This window comes from Phasianus colchicus, chromosome Z (assembly GCF_987193195.1).
Source record: "Phasianus colchicus chromosome Z, bPhaCol1.hap1.1, whole genome shotgun sequence".
NCBI classification, from domain to species: Eukaryota; Metazoa; Chordata; class Aves; order Galliformes; family Phasianidae; genus Phasianus; species Phasianus colchicus.
The window spans coordinates 12,376,599-12,395,840 of NC_143476.1; the positions used below are offsets into that span (position 1 = coordinate 12,376,599).

The window sequence follows — 19,242 nt, forward strand, 5'->3', positions numbered from 1 at the left end:
CTGAGGTCATTCCCTGCTTGGAATTCCGCATGGAACCAGAACCCCAGAGCCGAGTGCATCACAGAACATGCTGCGTTTGGGGGCCTGCAGGGCTGCCCTGCGTGCTGCCTGGTCCCCAGCCATTCCCTGTGAGGTGACACTGCGCTGTGATGTCACAGTGGTACCTCGTGCGCCCTCGTGGCAGCGGTGGGAGCGGTGGCTCAGTCCGCTTGTGGGACCCGCAGGAAGCGGAACCAGAGAGAGCGTTGCGTCTACCTGGAGATTTCCTGCTGTCATGGAGCGGCTGAGAGCCCTTCGAGGTGAGTCCCTCCACCTCTCCGCACGCCGTGACGCCGCCCGAGCGCACGTGTGCCTCCAGAGTCAGTTCAGGCCGCGCCGGCAGCACCGTCCTCGCTCTGCTGAGCGCAGCTGCCCGCCGTGGTTTCCCCGGCACCCCAGCAAGGGGAAAGCTCCCTCCCCCGTCCCCGCCAACCGTGGGGCTGGAGGAGCGTTCCTCCCAGAGCCGGCCGGATGCTCGGCCCTGGCTCCGAGCGACACCGGCGGCAGCTGCTCCGCTCTTTGCTTCCAGGTCTCTTTGCCTGTGTGGGCTGCGTGCCCAGACGTACGCGTCGCAGGGAGAGAAGCAGGGTGCCGAGCCCTGTCCCTGTCTCCGCTGTGACTGTGCTGCAACAGCGCCTGCAAGACCGGGAGGTGAGCTGGGGACGTCCGGCCGTGAATCCTTGCCGTGGCGCAGTGCCGTGGTCCTGTGGGTGCCGGGCCGCGGCACCACACCGGCACGGTGATGGGTGGCAGTGGGCGGCTCCCCGAGAGCAAGGGCAAAGCAAAGCATGACTGGTCCCTGTCCCCAGGGTGATCGAGCACAGGTGTACCGCGAGCTGGAGGGCGCCCTGTGGGAAGACGACAGCCGCCCGCCGTGCGGAGTGGTGAACCGGCTGCTGGCAGAGGTGTCCCGGGACCTGACGGCAGCCCAGGTGAGGGGTTACAGCCAAAGGCAAAGGGAGCCGCTGCCCGTGCTGGTGTTGTGCTGGTGGACGGCGGTGGCTCAGCCCTTCCCAGGGTCTCAGGCAGTCTCCTGGACGGTGTGTCACCAGTGACTCCTTTTCAGGGTGTCAGGGACAACGTGAGGATGGCTGCCAGCAACGTCCTGGTGGCTCTGGCCCGGATGCATTTCAGCTTGGTGATGGCTGAGCTCCAGGGCCAGCTGAAGGCCATCGGGGAGAAACCCAAGGATTTTGTGCTCATCACCCTCAGCAAACTGTTCGGCATCTACGGTAGAGTGCTCTCAGCCACCCTACACCTATGACAACTGGGGAAAGGGGTCTTTCCTCTCTGGGGGATGCAGGGCTTCGCCCCCTCCTCTGTTGCTGCCAGGGCTCTGACTGTGGACCTCTCCTTCTCCTCTGCAGCTCCACAGTGCATCCCCTTCACGTGGCTGATGCTGGCTGGCCTGCGCAGTGTGGTGGGCCAGGTGAGGAGCGGCCGGACCCTGCGCCTCGCTTGTGCTGGTGAGTGCCGGACCAGAGCAGGGGGCCTCGGGACAGCCCTTGCACCTCGCCCTGCTGCAGGCTCTCACAGGCTGCCTTTTCTCTCACTCTCTTTAAACACAGAAAATAACAATTACTATTCATATGTGTTTCTTTAATTTTGTTTTTTCAGTTGTGAAACAGTGGCTGGACGGAGTGAAGACTCACTTGTCCTCTGGATCCCAATGCCCCTGGCCTGCCATGGAGAAAGAGCAGATCTATGAGAACCTTCAGGAGCTGCTCTTCTCTATGCTGAGGAACTGGCAGGACTGCCAGGAGGAGGAGGTGAGCCTTGCTGCGCTCCCAGCCCAGGGTGGCAGCAGAGCACCCATGTGGCAGCTCTGTCTGTGCCCAGTGGGCTGGCAGCTGAGCAGTGATGGGAGGGAGTGGGCTGGCTCTGCAAAGGGCCCCGAAGTGGCTCTGTGGCAGGGAGCAGCTGCATGTCACAGCACTGTGGCAGGAAGAGCTGGGGATGAGGGTCTGGGGAAAACCTGCCTGCCCTCCAGAGCGAGCCCATCCCCTGCTGGGCGTGGGGGTTGGGGAAGGGGAAGGGAAAGAGAAAGCCTTCTCTGTAGGAAGGGCAGACCTTCGGTCTTTGATGCCGGGCCTCTGCCATCCCTCTCCAGGACAAACAGGCCATCCTCGGGGCCGTGGCTGCCATGCTGGATGTTCTCCTGCAAGAGGAGCTGCACCAAGAGCACGTCTGGGAGCAGCTCCTCTGTCTCGTGCACCCGTGTCAGGAGATCCAAGACACCTGCAGGGTGGCCAAGGTGAGACGCTGTGCAGGGCTCAGGGTGGACGTGGGGCCAGTGCAAGTGCCACGAGGGGTCGGGGGGTGCAGGGAGGAGGTGGGGAGCCCTTGGAAAAAGGAGGAATGGGTGCCTGAGAGCCTGAGGAGCTCTGTGCTAGCAACTGGGGGGACCACATCCAGTTGCATCTGATGGGGGAGAAGAGGGCTGCTGGGTGGGAAATGCCTGCAAATGATGCCCAAACACAGCTTGTTTGAGAGCAGAGAGACTCTCGGTGCTGCTGGGAGGTGGGGGATAAAAAGCCTGTGCAGGAGCTTCTCTCTGCAGAGAAACAATTGGGAAAGAGTTTTTCCACTCCCAAGTGGCTAGATGTGTCTTCATCCCTTTCTTCCTCTCCTTGTCTCTTGCAGAGCCTCACTGTCTTCCTGGAGGCCTTAGAGGGCATTGAGTCTGTCATCCAGAAGGACAAGTTTCTGGACGTCACGAGTGCCGTGTTCTACCAGGTAAGGGGAGCCTATCCCTGTGCCCACAGCAGTTTCCCTCTTACCTAAGTCTCAGGAGGAGTGCAAAGGTCTGAGCCCCTGACTAATGCAGCTGAGCCTTGGCTTCTGCATGCTCAAGGCTGTTCCAGAGCCGTGCCTGTCCCCCTGGGGATGCTGTGAGGCAGGCTGGGTTTTATCTGCCTGTCCTCTTCCTGAGAATGCCCAGGGAAACGAGAGCAGCAGCACAGCGTCTTTTCCGTCCTCAGTGCTGATGTGATTTTCTCATATGGACTTTGTTCCCACAGCTCTATGACAACACCAAGCAGCACAGCGAGGCTGATCGTGCACAGCTGACCCACTGCATCCTGCTGCAGGGTAAGGAGAGGAGCTTTGGCAATGCTTGGCGGTGCCCTTGCCAGAAGGGCCTCTCTCACAAACCTCAGGAATGGGCATGAGTTTCTTGCTAACACAGCGTGGGATTTCCTCCCTGCAGCCCGGATCTGCCCAGAGGAAATGGTCCTGTTTCTGCAGTCACAGCTGGGCGAGGACTGGGAGGCTGGACGCGTGGCAGCACTGGGTCTGCTCGGTGCTCTGGCTCGCTCTGATGGTCAGTACCACAGGGTGGGACATCCAGGGATCCCCTCTGCCATCGGGGTTGTGGCTCCGCTCATGCTTCTGTGCATCTCTTGCAGAGCCCGTGATGATGGAGAAGCTGCCCCAGGTGGTTGAGGCTGTGCAGTGTCTGTGCAGCGACCTCAGGATCCGGGTGAGCTGCTTTGGGAAAGGAAAGCTCTTTTGGGGTGGTGATGCTGCTGCCAACACGGGCAGGGCTGGGGTGACTAGAGAGGTGCTGGGGCATTGACCACACGGTCGCGATGGCTCCTGTGGGAGAGCAGGCAGAGTGGAGCGGGCAGGTCCCTGTGCTGTGCTTGGAAAGTGCACAGCCTGGTGCTACAGCCTGGCCCTCACCTCAGGAGCCAAGGCTCCTCCTCTGCTCCTGTTGTCTCTGCTCGTGCCCAAAGGCTGCCCCGATGAGCAGGTGGCTTCCCTTTGCCTTCTGACCTGAAAAATCACACCCACAATTGACCCCTGGCAGGTGAGGACGGCAGTTCTGCACTTCATCAAGGACCTGCTCAGTTCGAACACCCGGAGCTGCTCAGCCTGGGATGTGGTGGGGCACATCTTCACTGAGTTCAGCCGCACCGCTGGAAGAAGGGTAAGGACAGTGGGCAGCATCTTCTTTGGGAAGACCTGTGCTGCTCAGAGGGTGGCACAGAAGCACCGCTGGGGCCGCACCTGAGCCTCCTGAGAGGCTCCTGAGAACTGAGGTAACCGGGTTTCAACACCGTTGTTGTGCAGGCAGCTGGAGACCTTTCTGCCCGGGAAGCCCAGGAAGAAGGAGCTCTCCAGGAGCTGTGCATGGACATCCTGGGGTCTCTGGACGTCTCTGCGACAGGGATGTCCAAAGTAAGTCACATCTGCCCTGCTGCTGCTCCTTGCCTTCGCACCACCTGTTCCTCATCCCACCACCCCAGGTCTCTCCTCCAGCGTGCTCTGAAGCACGCAAGACTCAGGGAAATTCACAGAGTCCTCTTCGTCTCTGAGCGGAGGCAGGAATGCTGACACGCTCAACTGCCTCGTTCCCGACAGCTCCTGTGGCCACGGCTGCTGCTGTTCGTGGTGCCAGCCCAGCACACCGGCATGCTGATCCCGGTCTCGCGCTGTGTCCGAGCCCTGGCCGAGAGAGAGGATCTGACAGGACGGCGAGTAGAGGAGCTGGATCCCCATTTCCTCAGCTCCATGTTTCAAGGTAGGAGCAGAGACTCCGCCAGTGAGCTCTGCTGACCTGTGCTACCACCCAGAAGGGACAGCGGAGCTGCGCGTGGCTGGGCACGGAGCGTCTTGGAGTCTGACTCAGCACTTTTTTCTCCTCACAGGCCCACGACTGACTCCCCAGACACTGCTGGCGCGCCTGCTGGTGAGTAGATGCTCCAGAGCCCAGTGCCACCAGCCCCCGGGAGGAAGCAGCACGGCCACGGGCAGAGCTGTTGGCTGCTCCTTGCCCGCCAGGGCAGAGCCACGCTGCTTCCATCCTGGGGGGAAGCCGCTGCTCTTGCTGCAGAAGTGACCCTGCTTCTCCTTGCTCTCGCTCAGGTGGTGGCAGGGAGCCCTGTTGCAGGCAGCGAACTCCAGGCCGCTGCCTTACAGCTGATGCAAAACCTCCACAGCAGGTTCCACAGAGCTGTGGGGGCCATGTGGGCCGCTGAGATCCCCCTGCTGCTGCAGTGTCTCCAAGGTAAAGTGCTGGTGGGGTGGGAGAGGCGGAGGCAGGGAAGGGCAGGAGTGAAAATGCAGCTCTCTCTGCAGGGTGGCAGAGGGGAAGCATTGCCTGCAGCCCAGTGCTTGCTCTGCTGCTGTTCCCATTCCAGGGAGACAGCGCTGAGGCCCGGGGATCTTTCCCCGCGGGGATCTGCCCCTTCCAGGACACGGATGGGCCCTTCACGTCCCCTCAGTTAGTTCTGTGTTCCTGCGGGGACAGTGTTTGTGGGGAGGGACAAGTCAGTTTGTGGAGGGGGTGCGGGTCCCAGCTTGGCAGTGTCAAGTGCCCAGGCCAAGCCAGGTTTGCAGCAGCTCTTCTTCTGTGCCTTGATCCCAAGTAAGGGTCTTTTTCTTCCTGTTGCTGTGCAGGGAAAGACGAGAGCTTCCTGGACGCTGCAGGGTGGGAGCGCCGTCTGCTGAAGGTACAGCACTGCTGGGTGCAGAGAAGTGCTTGCCTGCCCCAAGTAGCCCCGCTCCCATATGAGCCACCACGGGACAGGAACAGCCTCTCCAGTGCTGCTGAGGAGCCTTTGAGGCGCTGCCTCTTCCGCTCTGTCCCAAGCCCAAGGGGGGTCTTAGGAGAAGGGGGGCAGGCGGCTTTAATGGAGGGAATGCTGGGGGAGCTGGGAGAGGAACTGTTCTTCCAGACACCTCTCCCCAGAGGGCTGCAGCAATTGGGAGTGAGGGAAGAGGCAAAGGGCAAGGGAACATCGTCTTCTCCTGTTCTCCAACAGTTCCTCGGGGCGTCAATGGACACCATACGGGATGAGGCCTGGATCGAGGCCCTGAGCTGTGAGCTGAGCCGGTGGCTGAGCAGCTCTGCCAGCAGCTCTGCAGAAAAGGTGAGTTCCCCCCGGCTCCACGCAGCGGTGCAGCTGCAGGTGTCCAACTGGGGCTGGGGCTGCGGCTGGTGCTCTGCCCACGCGGGATGCTGGTGCTGCTTCCCCAGTCTGTGCCCCCAGAGGGCCTTTCCCTGCAAGCTGCCCAGGGATGGATAAAGCTCGGCCCTGCAGCTGCTCTCAGCGACTCCTGGGGAGCGTGGCTCCTTCCACCTGGCCCTCCCCCAACAGGTTAAGCTGCTGCCACATCTCAACTTCTTCCTTCCCTTCCCCTGCAGTCTTTCCTGTACAAGGCTCTGGGCACAGTGCTGGGAGCCTGTAAGGGAGTCCTCCACGTCCAGGAGAAGCTGCTGCAGCACCTGGAGGAAGCAAACGCAGAGGACCCATGTGAGGCCCAGGTGAGCCCTGCTCTCCTCCAGCTCCTGCGAGCATCCCCGCTCCGTCCCTGGGGCAGAGGGCTTCTCCTGGCCCTGCTCCGCGCCTTTCCATCTCCTCCCTGCTGCCCTTTTCCTCAGGAGAGGATCTGTAGATTCAGGCCTGTGCCAACTGCCCCTTGTTCCTTTGTGCAGGGAATGGTCTCTCTTCTCAGCCACGCGGCTGAGAGTAACTTCCAAGCAGTCCTGGCCACGCTCACCACGTTTGCGTCCAGGCTGTGCAAAGGCCGCAACGCGAGGATTTCCAGGCGCAAGAAGGTAAAGCGTTACGGGTTTCCATCTTGGCATTCTTCTGCCTTATTTTCTGCCCTGGAGCCCAGGTGCATCGCGGGGCACTGGGGGCCGTTGAGCGAGTGTCTCAAGGCATTTCTTCCCACACAGATGGAGCTGGACAGCACGAGAGCTCAGGCCACACGCAGCGCTCTCGTGCTCGCCCACGGCAGCTTGGCACTGCGTGCCTCCAAGGAACAGCTGCTCGCCCACCTGGAGGGAGACATCGTGGGCAACATCCTGATGCTCTACAGCTGCAGCTGCCGGGTGAGAGCTCAAAGCGTGCCAGGGTGTCTGAGCGCCCAGCTGCAGCCCCTCCACAAGGGGGGATGCTGAGAGGGATCTTCCCTTTCCAAAGGTCCCCCGGGGAATGGTTTTTGCCCAGATGAAGACCCAAGCCCTTCCCTTAGCGTTGCCCCCACGTGTCCCCCTTGCAGCCCTTGTCCCATCCCGCAGTTCAAAGAATGTTCTTCTCTCTTGGGTCTCAGGACCTGCAGAACAACCTCGCACTGGTGCAGAGCATCACCGACTTCAGCTCTGCCTTCCAAGCAGTCGTGGGTGATTCTGCATGCTTTAATCCCTCCTTGAAGGGAAAGCTTCTGGAGATCCTGATGGTGAGTGCCTAGAGGCAGGGCTGCCTGCAGAGTTCTGGGCTGCGCCACGCGGCCCGCTTCCCTGGGGGCACACAGGTCTCCATCAGCCACACGTCTCCAGCTGGTGGGGACTTTGGGTGCTGGAGGCAGCTGCTGGGCAGCGGGCTAGGTGCACCAGCTGTCGAGCTGCTGCATCCTGCAGTGCTTCCATGGGAAACATGGGAGTGATGGGGCTGATGTGTGGCAGTTGTGTCTGTCTCAGGGCTGGGTAGAACAGCTCTCGTGTGCCCCCTGCCCACCTTGACAGTGTCTCTCTGGGATTTGCAGGACCTGCTGAAGAAATATTATTTGGGCATCCCTGTCTCCCCAGTGCCCCTCAAGGTGGTTCTGGCCCTGGAGCAGTTGAGGTAAGGTCCCCATTTTGGGTAGCTCCTGAAGGCCTGCAGGGGGTAGGGGGCGAGGAGCCGCATCTATAGGAGTGAAGACTGGGCTGTTGTGCCCAGCGGAGCTGAGGTTCTGGGCAGGGAGAAAGGCCCTGGTGCTCCTGTCCCCTGGCAGGGAAGAGAAAGGAAGAGTTGGGGTCTCCTTCCCTTCAGAGCAGGAGCTGGTTCAGTGCTGCTGGGGAGGAGGTGGGCGCTGCTGGAACTGAAGACAGTGCTCAGCAGCAGGAGCTGGGGGTATTGGCTTGGTAGCTGTCGATTAGGAGAAAGTCAGATGTTGTCTGAACCAGTCTGGAGAGCACTGCTAAAGGCCCTTTCTGATTTCTCTTCCTTTCTTCCTCCTGTCAGCAAGCTGAAGCCCACTTTCGAAAGCAAGGACATGCGGGAGATGTTGGTCCTGTGCTGCAAGAACATCGTGACGCACCCTTCAGCAGAGATGATGCTGAAGATCAGGAAGTCACAGCACGCAGCGCAGTACCTGCAGGTAACCTGCCGTAACTTTCCCGGCCACCTCTCGGTCAAACCTGACCTCAGCACACACAGCCTATGCTCTGGCAGCAGCCGTGATGCTAAACCTCACTGCCCTCTTCTGCTTTCAGCTTCAGCAAACGTCCCTGAAAGCTCTGGGCCGGCTCATGGCGGTTCTGCTCCAGACAGAGCCCAGCGGCGGCTTCTTTCAGAACATAGTGCATGTGAGTATGTGTGGGGCAAGGGAGAAAGCATGGTGCCTGTCGGCAGTGGGGGCAGATCTGGGGACTGAGAGGGTGATCAGAGGGGAGCAATCTCCTGCTGACGTGCCAGCTCACTGCGAGCTCGGAAATGGGCAGAGCGATGGGCCCTGCAGGGGAAAGGCAGGAGCCAGCCCCTGGCAGGCCACAGCCGAGGAAAAGCTCCCGGGTTGGCAGGCAGGATGACTGCAGAGAGCGGGGGCAGCAGTGCCGGTGCTCAGTGAGGCTGGAGGCCACGTGGAGCCACAGGGCAGCCTTGGGGGAAAGTGCTGGGGAAGGAGGGACAGGGAGAGGGGCGGCAGGAGGGAAAGCAAAGACGTCCTCAGTGAGACAGATGCTCTACCCCAGGTCCTGCAGAAATCCATGGTCTCAGACAACGTGTGGGAGCGCAAGAGGGCCCTGCAGACCTGCTCCCAGCTGCTGGCTGTTTGCGAAGAGCTTCGAGTGAGTAAAGAGCCCCACCGCATGCCCCCTGCTCCCTCCCCAGAGCCCCTGAGCTGGAAGGCGAGCTCTGCCCAGCTGTGCATGCTGTGCCACGGCGTGAGGAAGGCACAGGCGGAGAAGGCAGGGAGAGCCGGGGCTGCCTACAGCTTTCTTCCTGCCTCTCACCCCTGCAGAGAGCAGATGCCTGCGAGCACTTTGGCTCCCTGGTGGGATTGCTGGCGCCTCTGACGTGCGACCCCATGCCCGCATCCCGCCAGTTGGCTGTCTCCTGTCTGAGCTCCCTTCTCCGAATCCAAGGTGAGCAGAGCAGGTTGCACCAGCCCTCTGCCCTCCTCCGTGGCACTGCCAGAGCCCCACGGGCTGGGCCCTGTTTACAGGAGGGAGAGGCACCGTGCACAGCTCTCTTCTCGTCCCCACCCTGTCCTCTGTCTCTGCCCCGTGGAGAGCGGTTCCATTTCCAGAAGCATGACTTCCCTTTTCTCCCTGGGCTCTTTCCAGCCAAAGCAGCCAACAGGGAGCCAGGAGACATCGGGAGCCTGTCTGAGGGACTGCATGCCTGCAGCACTGTCTCTCAGCTCCAGACCACGTCCAAAATGGCCATGGTAAGTGGACCCAGAAAGGGGTGGTGGGATCTCTGTGCGGAGGCTTCTGCACGACTCTGTGCTGCTCCCAGCCTTTCACACCGTTTCCAAAATGAGCTGTCACCCTGAGACCGCTGTTCTCAGCAAGCAGCAGGAGGCTCTGAGCTATGGCTGGCCTTCAGGCACGCAGTGCAAGGGGCTGACTCCATGATGTGCGTGTGTGTGTGTGTGTGTGTGTGCACTTGCGTGCATGTGTGACTGTGGCTGCTGGGAGGTAGGCTTTGCATGTCAGCAGACACCATGGGTGCAGAAGCTGAGCGAAGGCTCAGCCGCCTTCCGTGTAAATAGCAGGGTACGGACAGCAGGAGCGTTGTGAATGGCCGGCAAGCCACTGAGCTAAGAATGCCCTCCAGCCTGCTTTGTGCTCTGAAGAGCTGCGCAGAGCAGTGATGGGATCTCTCCTGCTTCTCATCTCTCTGCAGATCGTGTGCAGAAACTTCCCCGTCGAACGCACCGTCGACTTCATGATGGCCACCAAGGAGACCATCCGGAAAGCCACAGGAGTGCGCGTGCGTGCTGCTGGGAAGTGGGTGACCACCTTTCTGCAGATGCACGGGAAGGACATCTGTTGGAACGTAAGAGACTTTCTTTCTTCCACGTGTCTTGGTTTGTTTCTGGCTGTTGCACCATGCCCTGTGCCGTCTGCCTCTGGAACTAAAGCAGCACAGCCTGAGCGCAGAGCCAGGGCTTGGACAGGGGGGCTGGTTTGAAATTTAGGCTTAGGCGTTGCAGCATGTCAAGGGAGCAGGCACTGCTCACGCGCTGAATGTCCGTGGTTAGGCCCTGCAGAGTCCAGGATGCAGCAAGTCATTCCTTCTCCCCTTCTTCTTCCAGGTGCCACCCATCCTCTACATCCTGCGCAGCTGCGCGTCATCTACGCAGCAGAGCACGTTCGTGCCCTTCCTGTGCCAGGCGGTGGTCATCCTCACCCGCTGTCACACTGAGGCCGTGATGAACAACTTCTCCCGGCCGCCTGGACCCACAGACAGGTACTGGCACTCCTGCCTTTGCTGTTGTTGTAGCTTGCCTCTGCCAGAGGGATCCAGGGAGGAGGCAGCTTCTCTTTTTTCCTCTCAAAGTCTGTGTGAGGTGGAAATTACTCAGTCACAACTTGAGACTCTCCATTTTCTAGTGAGACGTGGAAGAGAATAAGAGAGTTCTGCCTTCAACGGTGGAGCCAGTAGAAGAAAAAGGAAGAAAAAGAAAAGGAAATGAAAGGAAAAAGAGAAAACGAAAGGAGAGAAGAGAAAAAAGAAAAAAAGAGAAGAAGGAGAGAAGGGGAGTAGAAGGGAGAGGAGGGAAAAGGGAAAGGAGAGGGAATGAGGAGGAATGAGAGGAAAGGGGAGGGAAGAAAAAGGGAATGAAAAAGAGAAATTTAAAATGAGGAGAGGAGAGGAGAGGAGAGGAGAGGAGAGGAGAGGAGAGGAGAGGAGAGGAGAGGAGAGGAGAGGAGAGGAGAGGAGAGGAGAGGAGAGGAGAGGAGAGGAGAGGAGAGGAGAGGAGAGGAGAGGAGAGGAGAGGAGAGGAGAGGAAAAAGAGAAGGAAAAAGGGAAGGAAAAAGGGAAGGAGGGGAAAGGAGGAGAGAAAAGAGAAGACGAGAGGAGAGGAGAGGAAAAAGCGAAGGAAAAAGGGAAGGAGGGGAAAGGTGGCGAGAAGAGAAGAGAAGAGAAGAGAAGAGAAGAGAAGAGAAGAGAAGAGAAGAGAAGAGAAGAGAAGAGAAGAGAAGAGAAGAGAAGAGAAGAGAAGAGAAGAGAAGAGAAGAGAAGAGAAGAGAAGAGAAGAGAAGAGAAGAGAAGAGAAGAGAAGAGAAGAGAAGAGAAGAGAAGAGAAGAGAAGAAAGGGAGGAGACGGGAGGAGAGGGGAGGAGAGGGGAGGAGAGGGGAGGAGAGGGGAGGAGTGGGGAGGGGAGGAGAGGAGAGGAAAGAAAATGAAAAGAGAGAAGGGGAGGAGAAGGGAGAGGAGGGAAAAGGGAAAGGAGAGGGGATGAGGAGGAAACAGAGAGGGAAGGAAAAAGGGAATGAAAAAGAAATTTAAAATGAGAGGAGTAGAAGAAAAAGGGAAGGGAAAATGGAAGGAGAAAGGGAAAGGAAAAGGGAAGGAAAAAGGGAAGGGAAAATGGAAGGAGAAAGGGAAAGGAAAAGGGAAGGAAAAAGGGAAGGAGGGGAAAGAAGAAGAGAGGGGAAGAGAGAAGAGAGGAGAAAGAAGAGAGGAGAGAGAAGAGAGAAGAGAAGAGAAGAGAAGAGAAGAGAAGAGAAGAGAAGAGAAGAGAAGAGAAGAGAAGAGAAGAGAAGAGAAGAGAAGAGAAGAGAAGAGAAGAGAAGAGAAGAGAAGAGAAGAGAAGAGAAGAGAAGAAAGAGAAAATTGTATCATTTATTAAAAATAAATAAATGCGAGAATCCTGGCTGAGATGTGAAAAGGGTATTTTTTTAGCAGTCTTCCTATTTATAGCTGAAGGAACCTGGGAAGCTCATCTAGTGCAATCCCCTGCCTTAGCAGAACTCCTAGATTAGGTCACTCAGGAACGCATCCAGGCAGGCTTTGAGTAATGTCTCCAGAGAAGGAGACCCCACAGCCTCTCTGGGCAACCTGCTCCAGTGCTGCATCACCCTTACTGAAGGGTCTGAAAGTCTGAATGGCCTTCAGAATTGAAAAACGAGTTGAGTTATGAACTGTAAAAGTTTACCTCAGCAGTCTAAGTGCATGTGTCTCTCATGAAACTAGGACACATCTACACGTCTCTTTTTCCCCCTTAAATTCCTCACATCCCTAGCATCTATGACAAAATGTGTCATAATATGTTGGCAGACAGTGCTTGGTGGCAGGCTTTAATTTTAACAGTCTTTCAGACCAGAAGCTGTGTAGCTCAGCTCTAGATTCAACACTTACATTTAGACACTCAAATGTAGTTGCTGCAGACGCCTTAAATTTGGAGGCTCCTCAGTTGTGCAGTCAGACATGAGTACCACTGAGAGAATCTGGTCCATGTTGGAGCTGTGGGTGGTTCCTCACTGAGTGGCTGACGCTCGTTCAAAGCTCAGCAATGTCTCTTGGCAACTCAGATGCCAAACAGGTATTTATCTGCTAGCTCTGCTTATCTTGGCAGCAAATCTGGAAATATTCACACAATAATTTGCATTATTTTGGCAACAGCATGAAATGTGAACCAACAGTAATAGAAGCCACTCTCAGCAGTGGCAGATGGGCTGCACAGCTAAGGGTGGAATTAGGCTGCAAGTTCACACATCTCTCACAACTACGCTGTGCTCCTAGTTAGATTCAGTGGGTTTACAGACTTCCAGAAGCAAAAGCAGCTGTCAGCCACGCTCAATTAGACAGGTTGGCAGATGTTTGGCCTCACTAGAACATCTTGAGGACACAGAACAAACTCAAAGGTAGCCCAGCAATAGCATTTCTCACACTGGAGAAGAGTAAGGAGGCTGTGGATGCCCATCCCTGGAGGTATTCGAGGCCAGGCTGGATGTGGCTCTGGGCAGCCTGGTTGAGTGCTTGGTGCCCTGCACACAGCAGGGGCGTTGAAACTGTGTGATCATTGTTCCTTTCAACCCAGGCTATCCTGTGATTCTATGATTCTCTGATACATTTTATTCACAGACAAAGGTCGCATGTCTTAAAGCATAATAAAGCTATGTTTTAATTTATGCACTGAAAGAAACACTACAACAGCAAAAATGCACAACTTGGTTTTGATTTTGATTTCTTTTTATTTTCTTTTTTTTTTTTCTCTCTCTCTCCTTTTTAACCTTAGAATATCATATAGGGAAGAACCACTGGTGTCCCCACACAATATGACATAACCCCACTGACACAGCAGTACTGGTTAATGTCTTTTTTTTAAGGCTGCTAAATATGCAAACAGAAACAGGCTAGACTTCTAATGTGGCCGAATATTTCCCTTTCCAGGTAACAACTCCATTAATCACGTACCTTCATCTACCTGTCCACCAGTTCATTGTTTTTCTGCTGAAGGAGACTTTGCAATTAAAATCGTACTGAAATGAGAGCCATAGTTTTCCAGCATGAAGACTCAGAATGCCCTCAGTGAAAAACAACCTATTTCTTTTAAAAAAGATTTCTCATTTGCACCATGGCTTATTATACATGTAGAAGTATGTTCATTTTGTGTGTGTCTCAAGTTTACCACCAACATGCAGCATAAAAAATGCACACATTTTTTATTCTAAATGAAGTTGAAACAAATTTATTTTCAAAGATTTCTTAATACAATCCTTGTGAAATGTTCTGTATTTACGAATCTCTATTTTCTCACTGAAGGTGGTTCCATAGTGCTGCTCACTGGACAAGAGGAATAATTTATTGCATTATTTGGTGGCTGTTTTTCACAGCCTGATGTTAAAACAGCTGGTCTTGTCCTACTGCCTCTTCCTCCCTGAAAAGCAAACTAAACAAATCAACAAATAAAGAAAAGGGAATGTACAGACAGAAACTTAATTCACACCATTAGCTTATCCAGCTATCAAACTCCATTCAGACGAGGTGATTTTAAGAGTAGTTCCTCCCATGAACTACAACTCTGACTCTCAACAGAAATTATTTCTGTTTTCAACAATTTCAGTGCCTGTAAGTGCAGCCTTGCCTTACCTTATCAGAGAGTTCTAATGAAATCTTAGGAAAACTTGCCTCCCTCGCTTTCAAGATCTCCAATCTTTAAGTCCGTGTCAGCATTCACTTTTTGGCTACCGCCTATTCAGTGACAGAAAGCCAGCATGCATGTTTCAGTTTGTTTTCCAAGCTTGCCCTTTGACAACAGAATGATGAAAAGACACCACGTTTCTCCAGCCGGTTGCTGATTTGAACACAAGCTGAAGTGGTGTGAGCGGTTTCCCATGAAGTAACTTGGCAGTTTAATTATCAAATGCATTAGTTGTGTTTTCTAGTTTCAATTAGTAGGGGAGAGAAAGCTGAAACTTCAAGTAAGCTTCATGTGCTGTTAAGAAAGACCCTGGATAACGGTGCTTCTCATTAGTACAAGGTGTCACCGCCTGGGAGTTAAGTTTTTGTGTAGCGAAAACCACCAGCAGAAAAGTCAGTCTGCCCTTCATATTCATTTCCTTTATTGCCACATTCCAGCATTTTTTCCTGTAAATACCACGGCCAAAGGAATATTTAAGGCAGTTTCGGCATATGTGGGGAGATTGAAGTCATCGTTCCATCAATCAGTGTCTCTTATTCTGCCAGCATCTGACAGGTGACAAACTGGTCTTCTGTTTTTCTAGGGTAGACATCACTGAGCAATGATAAAGAGGAATCAATCCTATACAATTAAGGAGGAAGTAAAGAAGAAATTAAGAAGAAAAGAATTGAGAAGAAAAATGTATAAGATCTGCTCATTCTGGGAGTGAAGCAAGTCTTGTGGTCAGTAGATGAAAAGATGATTCAGAAACATGGAAGACATATTTTTAAAGCAAGTAAGTTCTGTATATCAGGAGTATAATTAACAGGAAGATACATGAGTTAAGTGACAGGTAACCATAACTTCAGTGTTAAAATGTCCGTTTGGATCGTTGTTAATTTGTTTAATGTACTTAGCAGTGTATTAGCAGAAGATATTTTAGGGTACATATTTTAGTGTCTCTGTGGCAGATGCTTGGTTTTCATAAACCACACATATATTTTACTTTTAAAATAAAAGCAGGGTGCCTCATCCAGAGACTAATTATACTGCAAAGCAAAACCAGCATGTTGCTCTGCACAGGTTACCAAAGCCATCCTCCTTCAGCTAGATCTGGCTACTTAATAGCTTTCATTAGCTGGGAACAGTTTCCAAAGCGCTCTGTTAAAGCCATTTCCAAACCATTCTGTCCTAGGGCAGGAAGAAAAATTAGCACATGTCCAAACAAAAATTGCTACAACTTTTTTTGTTCCCAAAAGAGAGATGAAATGGACAAGTTTGTATTTTCTCATTCCTGACATGAGAATACAGTACAACTAAAGAGAACAGGTAGTCAGAGCCTCACTGACCATAAACCATTTTGTAATGAATAAGTCCTTTATTTTTTTTGTTCTATCAGATAGCAAACCCCAGAATAACAACTGTCCCACTGACTCTGTGTCAATGTGAGGATTAGAGGGAAGAGTGGAGAAAAGTGGTTTAATTGTATTTGTATGAATGAAGGAGATTAAATCATTTCATCAGTGTTTGTAACACAGTTTACCTGCTTTCAGGTAACATAAGCAATCTCCATTTTAAGCAGTACCTCCTGACCTGGGGAAAGAACATCCAGCAGTTCTGGAGGCTAACATACACTATATAAGTGCTCTCACAAAAAGCACTGGTGCTGTGATGAGCTCAACCTTCCCCTCTTTCACGTCACCAGTGCTGTAGAGCAAGGGGCAAGTTCTCAGAGCAAACACGGTAAGAACAATCCATGCACTGAAAGGCACACTCATACAGTGCTATACAATGCAAAATAGTTTTCTTACTAACAGTGATGGTGAAGATAAGGGCCAACTGACCTACAATCTACAGAACATTTCTACCAATACATCCATGTGAACCTCCCTTCTCCACTCTTTGCCCTCTCCTTTCAGACACAGGACACTCACCTGAGACGCAGTGTAGACAGGAATCTTTCAAATAAGCACAGGACATCTAACACCAATTAAGCCTCCCCAGCTTTTCTCTTGGCCTGTAACTTTCTCTCCAAAAGGATACACATCTTCTGTAGGATCCATGGCATATCTGCAGGCTTCTGAATGTTTCAGGTGTCCCAAAGCACCTAAAACAGTTGTAGCCATTCATGCATAAGCACCTGAATTCTACTCAGCGATCTGCAAGGTGAAAATCTCAAGAGTAACATGAGCGTACTTTGTTTGCAAGAACATCATCTGCAGGTTTCTGTTCCTTCCGTTACTGTTTCCTACTTTCACACTGCCAAGAAAAAGCACAGCAACAGAAAAAGGGCACAGGAATATACATCCTTCATTTCTAAGCCCTTGGTGAACTGAATTTCCCACACTGTCTGGAGATGCCTCGGCAAACTTCTTTCTAAATCACACCCAGCTGCACAGTGCCAAAGGGCTGCCGTCCTGTAACCAAGTGCTGTCAGAATATGGAAGCATGACTTTCTACATCTACTACATGTACTTTCTTTCCATTGAGCCAGAAATGTCGTACCTTCCAAATCATGATGCTGGTAGAGACCACAGACAGTGCCAACAGCTTCCAGGAGAAGCCATGTAACAGCAACTTCAATCAAGGAGCAAAAATTACAAGAGAAAGGAAGTGCAGCTGATGGTTCCCTCATACTGTAAATAATCTAGAAATGGGAACAAAACACAGCTTTTAGCAGTATTAGATGTCGCACAAGGAAAACTGTATTGAAATGTTTTTCAGAGTTTGCAAGGAGCAAAATCTGCAGATAGGACAACTCTTGTGCTGCCATTTTTCTTCCTGCAGATGAAGCTGCTAAAGAGAGAAATAATATATGCAGGAATTGCAATCAGAGGTACATAAAAGTGTGAATAAATGATAGCCCAGAATCCACAATACAGCATAATATCTTTTCAATATTGGGAAAAAAAAAAAAAAGTAAAATATTTTTTAAACTTAAATAGACATTCTATGTAAAATATGTGCTCCAGTGACAACTGTAACATGCAATCTTACCTGTATCCTTCAATAAGCCAAAATGTAACAAAAGAAATGCACCATGTTTCTAGAGAACTGATTTTCTAGGTCTCATCTGCACTATGTTCATCCTAAAATATTGAATTATGAAAACATTTAGCTTTGTACTTGAAACTCATTTGCTCAAACTATGTACTGCTATGAATGCACATAATATCAATCAAGTATCCATGAAGCAGCAGACTGTCAAGAAAGAGGTAATCACAGTGTTTTTTGCTAAACATACTCCTATGATTTCATCACAGTTTTCAAATTACACTGGCTTTGAAATTTGGAGAATTTGCTGGTTTTGAGTCATCAGTGTCAGAGCACTCTTTCTTTCTATTTCATGCTGCTTTGTCAACTCTATTGTATCATTATTTTCATTACATATCTTTGTCCTGAAGTCCTTCTAGAAGATTGGATATTTCTCCCTTTGAGCAGAAGAGGGCAGGAGAGTTCCAAGGTGAGGGCACACTCTCCCCTGCTTATCTGGCACTCAAAGAGAAAGAGAAGATGAAAACCAGATGTGTTTCCCTGAGCAGGGCAAACACCAGACTTTCCATCCTTACAGTCATGCCTGACATCAGCAATAATTGAAACAACATCCCACTCACCTTTGCCATGTCTGGCAGAGGTTGCAGCTCTTTCTATTACATCCCTCTAGCTGTCAAGTCAAGAGCTCCTGTGTCACACAAGGAAAAGCAATCTTTTACCTGCTTTGCCATGCTCATGGCAACACGAATGCAGATGCCAGCAGCTGATGCCCACAAGGACAGCCAGCCTGGACTTATTTTCATTACATATCTTTGTCCTGATGTCCTTCTAGAAGCTGGGACATTTCTCCATCTCAGCAGAAGAGGGCAGGAGGGGTCCAAGGTGAGGGCACACTCTCCTCTGTTTATCTGGCACAAAAAGAGAAAGAGAAGATGAAAACCAGATGTGTTTCCCTGCCCATGGCAAACACCAGCCTTTCCATCCTTACAGCCCTTCCTGACATCAGCACTAATAGAAACAACATCCCACTCACCCTTGCCATGTCTGGCAGAGGTTGCAGCTCTTTCTATTGCATCCCTCTTGCTTTCAAGTCAACAGAACCTGTGTCACTCAAGGAAAAGCAATCTTTTACCTGCTGTGCCATGCTCATGGCAGCAGCAATGCAGATGCCAGCAGCTGATGCCCACAAGGACAGCCAGCCTGGACTTCTTTTCATTACATATCTTTGTCCTGATGTCCTTCTAGAAGCTGGAACATTTCTCCATCTCAGCAGAAGAGGGCAGGAGAGTTCCAAGTTGCAGGCACACTCTCCCCTGTTTATCTGGCACTCAAAGAGAAACAGAAAATGAAAACCAGATGTGTTTAAATGCCCAGGGCAAACAGCAGCCTTTCCATCCTTACAGTCCTTCCTGACATCAGCACTAATTGAAACAACATCCCACTCACCTTTGCCATGTCTGGCAGAGGTTGCAGCTCTTTCTATTGCATCCCTCTAGCTGTCAAGTCAAGAGCTCCTCTGTCACACAAGGAAAAGCAATCTTTTACCTGCTTTGCCATGCTCATGGCAGCAGCAATGCAGATGCCAGCAGCTGATGCCCACAAGGACAGCCAGCCTGGACTTCTTTTCATTACATATCTTTGTCCTGATGTCCTTCTAGAAGCTGGAACATTTCTCCATCTCAGCAGAAGAGGGCAGGAGGGGTCCAAGGTGAGGGCACACTCTCCTCTTTTTCTGGCACACGAAGACAAAGAGAACATGAATACCAGATGTGGTTCCCTGCCCATGGCAAACACCAGCCTTTCCATCCTTACAGTCCTTCCTGACATCAGCACTAATTGAAACAACATCCCACTCACCTTTGCCATGTCTGGCAGAGGTTGCAGCTCTTTCTATTGCATCCCTCTAGCTGTCAAGTCAAGAGCTCCTGTGTCACACAAGGAAAAGCAATTTTTACCTGCTTTGCCATGCTCATGGCAGCAGCAATGCAGATGCCAGCAGCTGATGCCCACAAGGACAGCCAGCCTGGACTTATTTTCATTACATATGTTTGTCCTGATGTCCTTCTAGAAGCTGGAACATTTCTCCATCTCACCAGAAGAGGGCAGGAGGGGTCCAAGTTGAGGGCACACTCTCC

The 19,242-nt window shown here is 52.5% G+C and overlaps 3 protein-coding genes and 1 long non-coding RNA gene across 4 annotated transcripts; all 4 read left to right on the forward strand.

Moving 5' to 3' along the window:
• Positions 1 to 808: 808 nt before the first annotated feature.
• Positions 809 to 3,209, forward strand: LOC149912551 (maestro heat-like repeat-containing protein family member 2B). Its single transcript, XM_090131842.1, has 7 exons — positions 809 to 971; positions 1,106 to 1,271; positions 1,407 to 1,505; positions 1,657 to 1,786; positions 2,284 to 2,293; positions 2,683 to 2,775; positions 3,129 to 3,209. The coding sequence occupies exons 1-7, from the start codon at positions 828 to 830 to the stop codon at positions 3,207 to 3,209; spliced, it is 723 nt and encodes a 240-aa protein (XP_089987968.1). The 5' UTR covers positions 809 to 827.
• A 690-nt stretch (positions 3,210 to 3,899) lies between these two features.
• LOC149912552 (uncharacterized) lies at positions 3,900 to 4,505 on the forward strand. Its single transcript, XR_016462271.1, has 3 exons — positions 3,900 to 3,970; positions 4,114 to 4,221; positions 4,405 to 4,505. It is a non-coding gene; the product is annotated as an uncharacterized LOC149912552 (long non-coding RNA).
• Positions 4,506 to 6,484: 1,979 nt separating this feature from the next.
• Positions 6,485 to 7,242, forward strand: LOC149912553 (maestro heat-like repeat-containing protein family member 2B). Its single transcript, XM_090130903.1, has 3 exons — positions 6,485 to 6,604; positions 6,728 to 6,883; positions 7,105 to 7,242. Exons 1-3 carry the CDS (start codon positions 6,485 to 6,487, stop codon positions 7,240 to 7,242), a joined length of 414 nt encoding a protein of 137 aa, XP_089987029.1.
• A 1,498-nt stretch (positions 7,243 to 8,740) lies between these two features.
• Positions 8,741 to 10,614, forward strand: LOC149912554 (maestro heat-like repeat-containing protein family member 2B). Its single transcript, XM_090132480.1, has 5 exons — positions 8,741 to 8,821; positions 8,995 to 9,118; positions 9,320 to 9,423; positions 9,885 to 10,037; positions 10,297 to 10,614. The coding sequence occupies exons 1-5, from the start codon at positions 8,741 to 8,743 to the stop codon at positions 10,612 to 10,614; spliced, it is 780 nt and encodes a 259-aa protein (XP_089988606.1).
• The last annotated feature ends 8,628 nt before the right edge of the window (positions 10,615 to 19,242 follow it).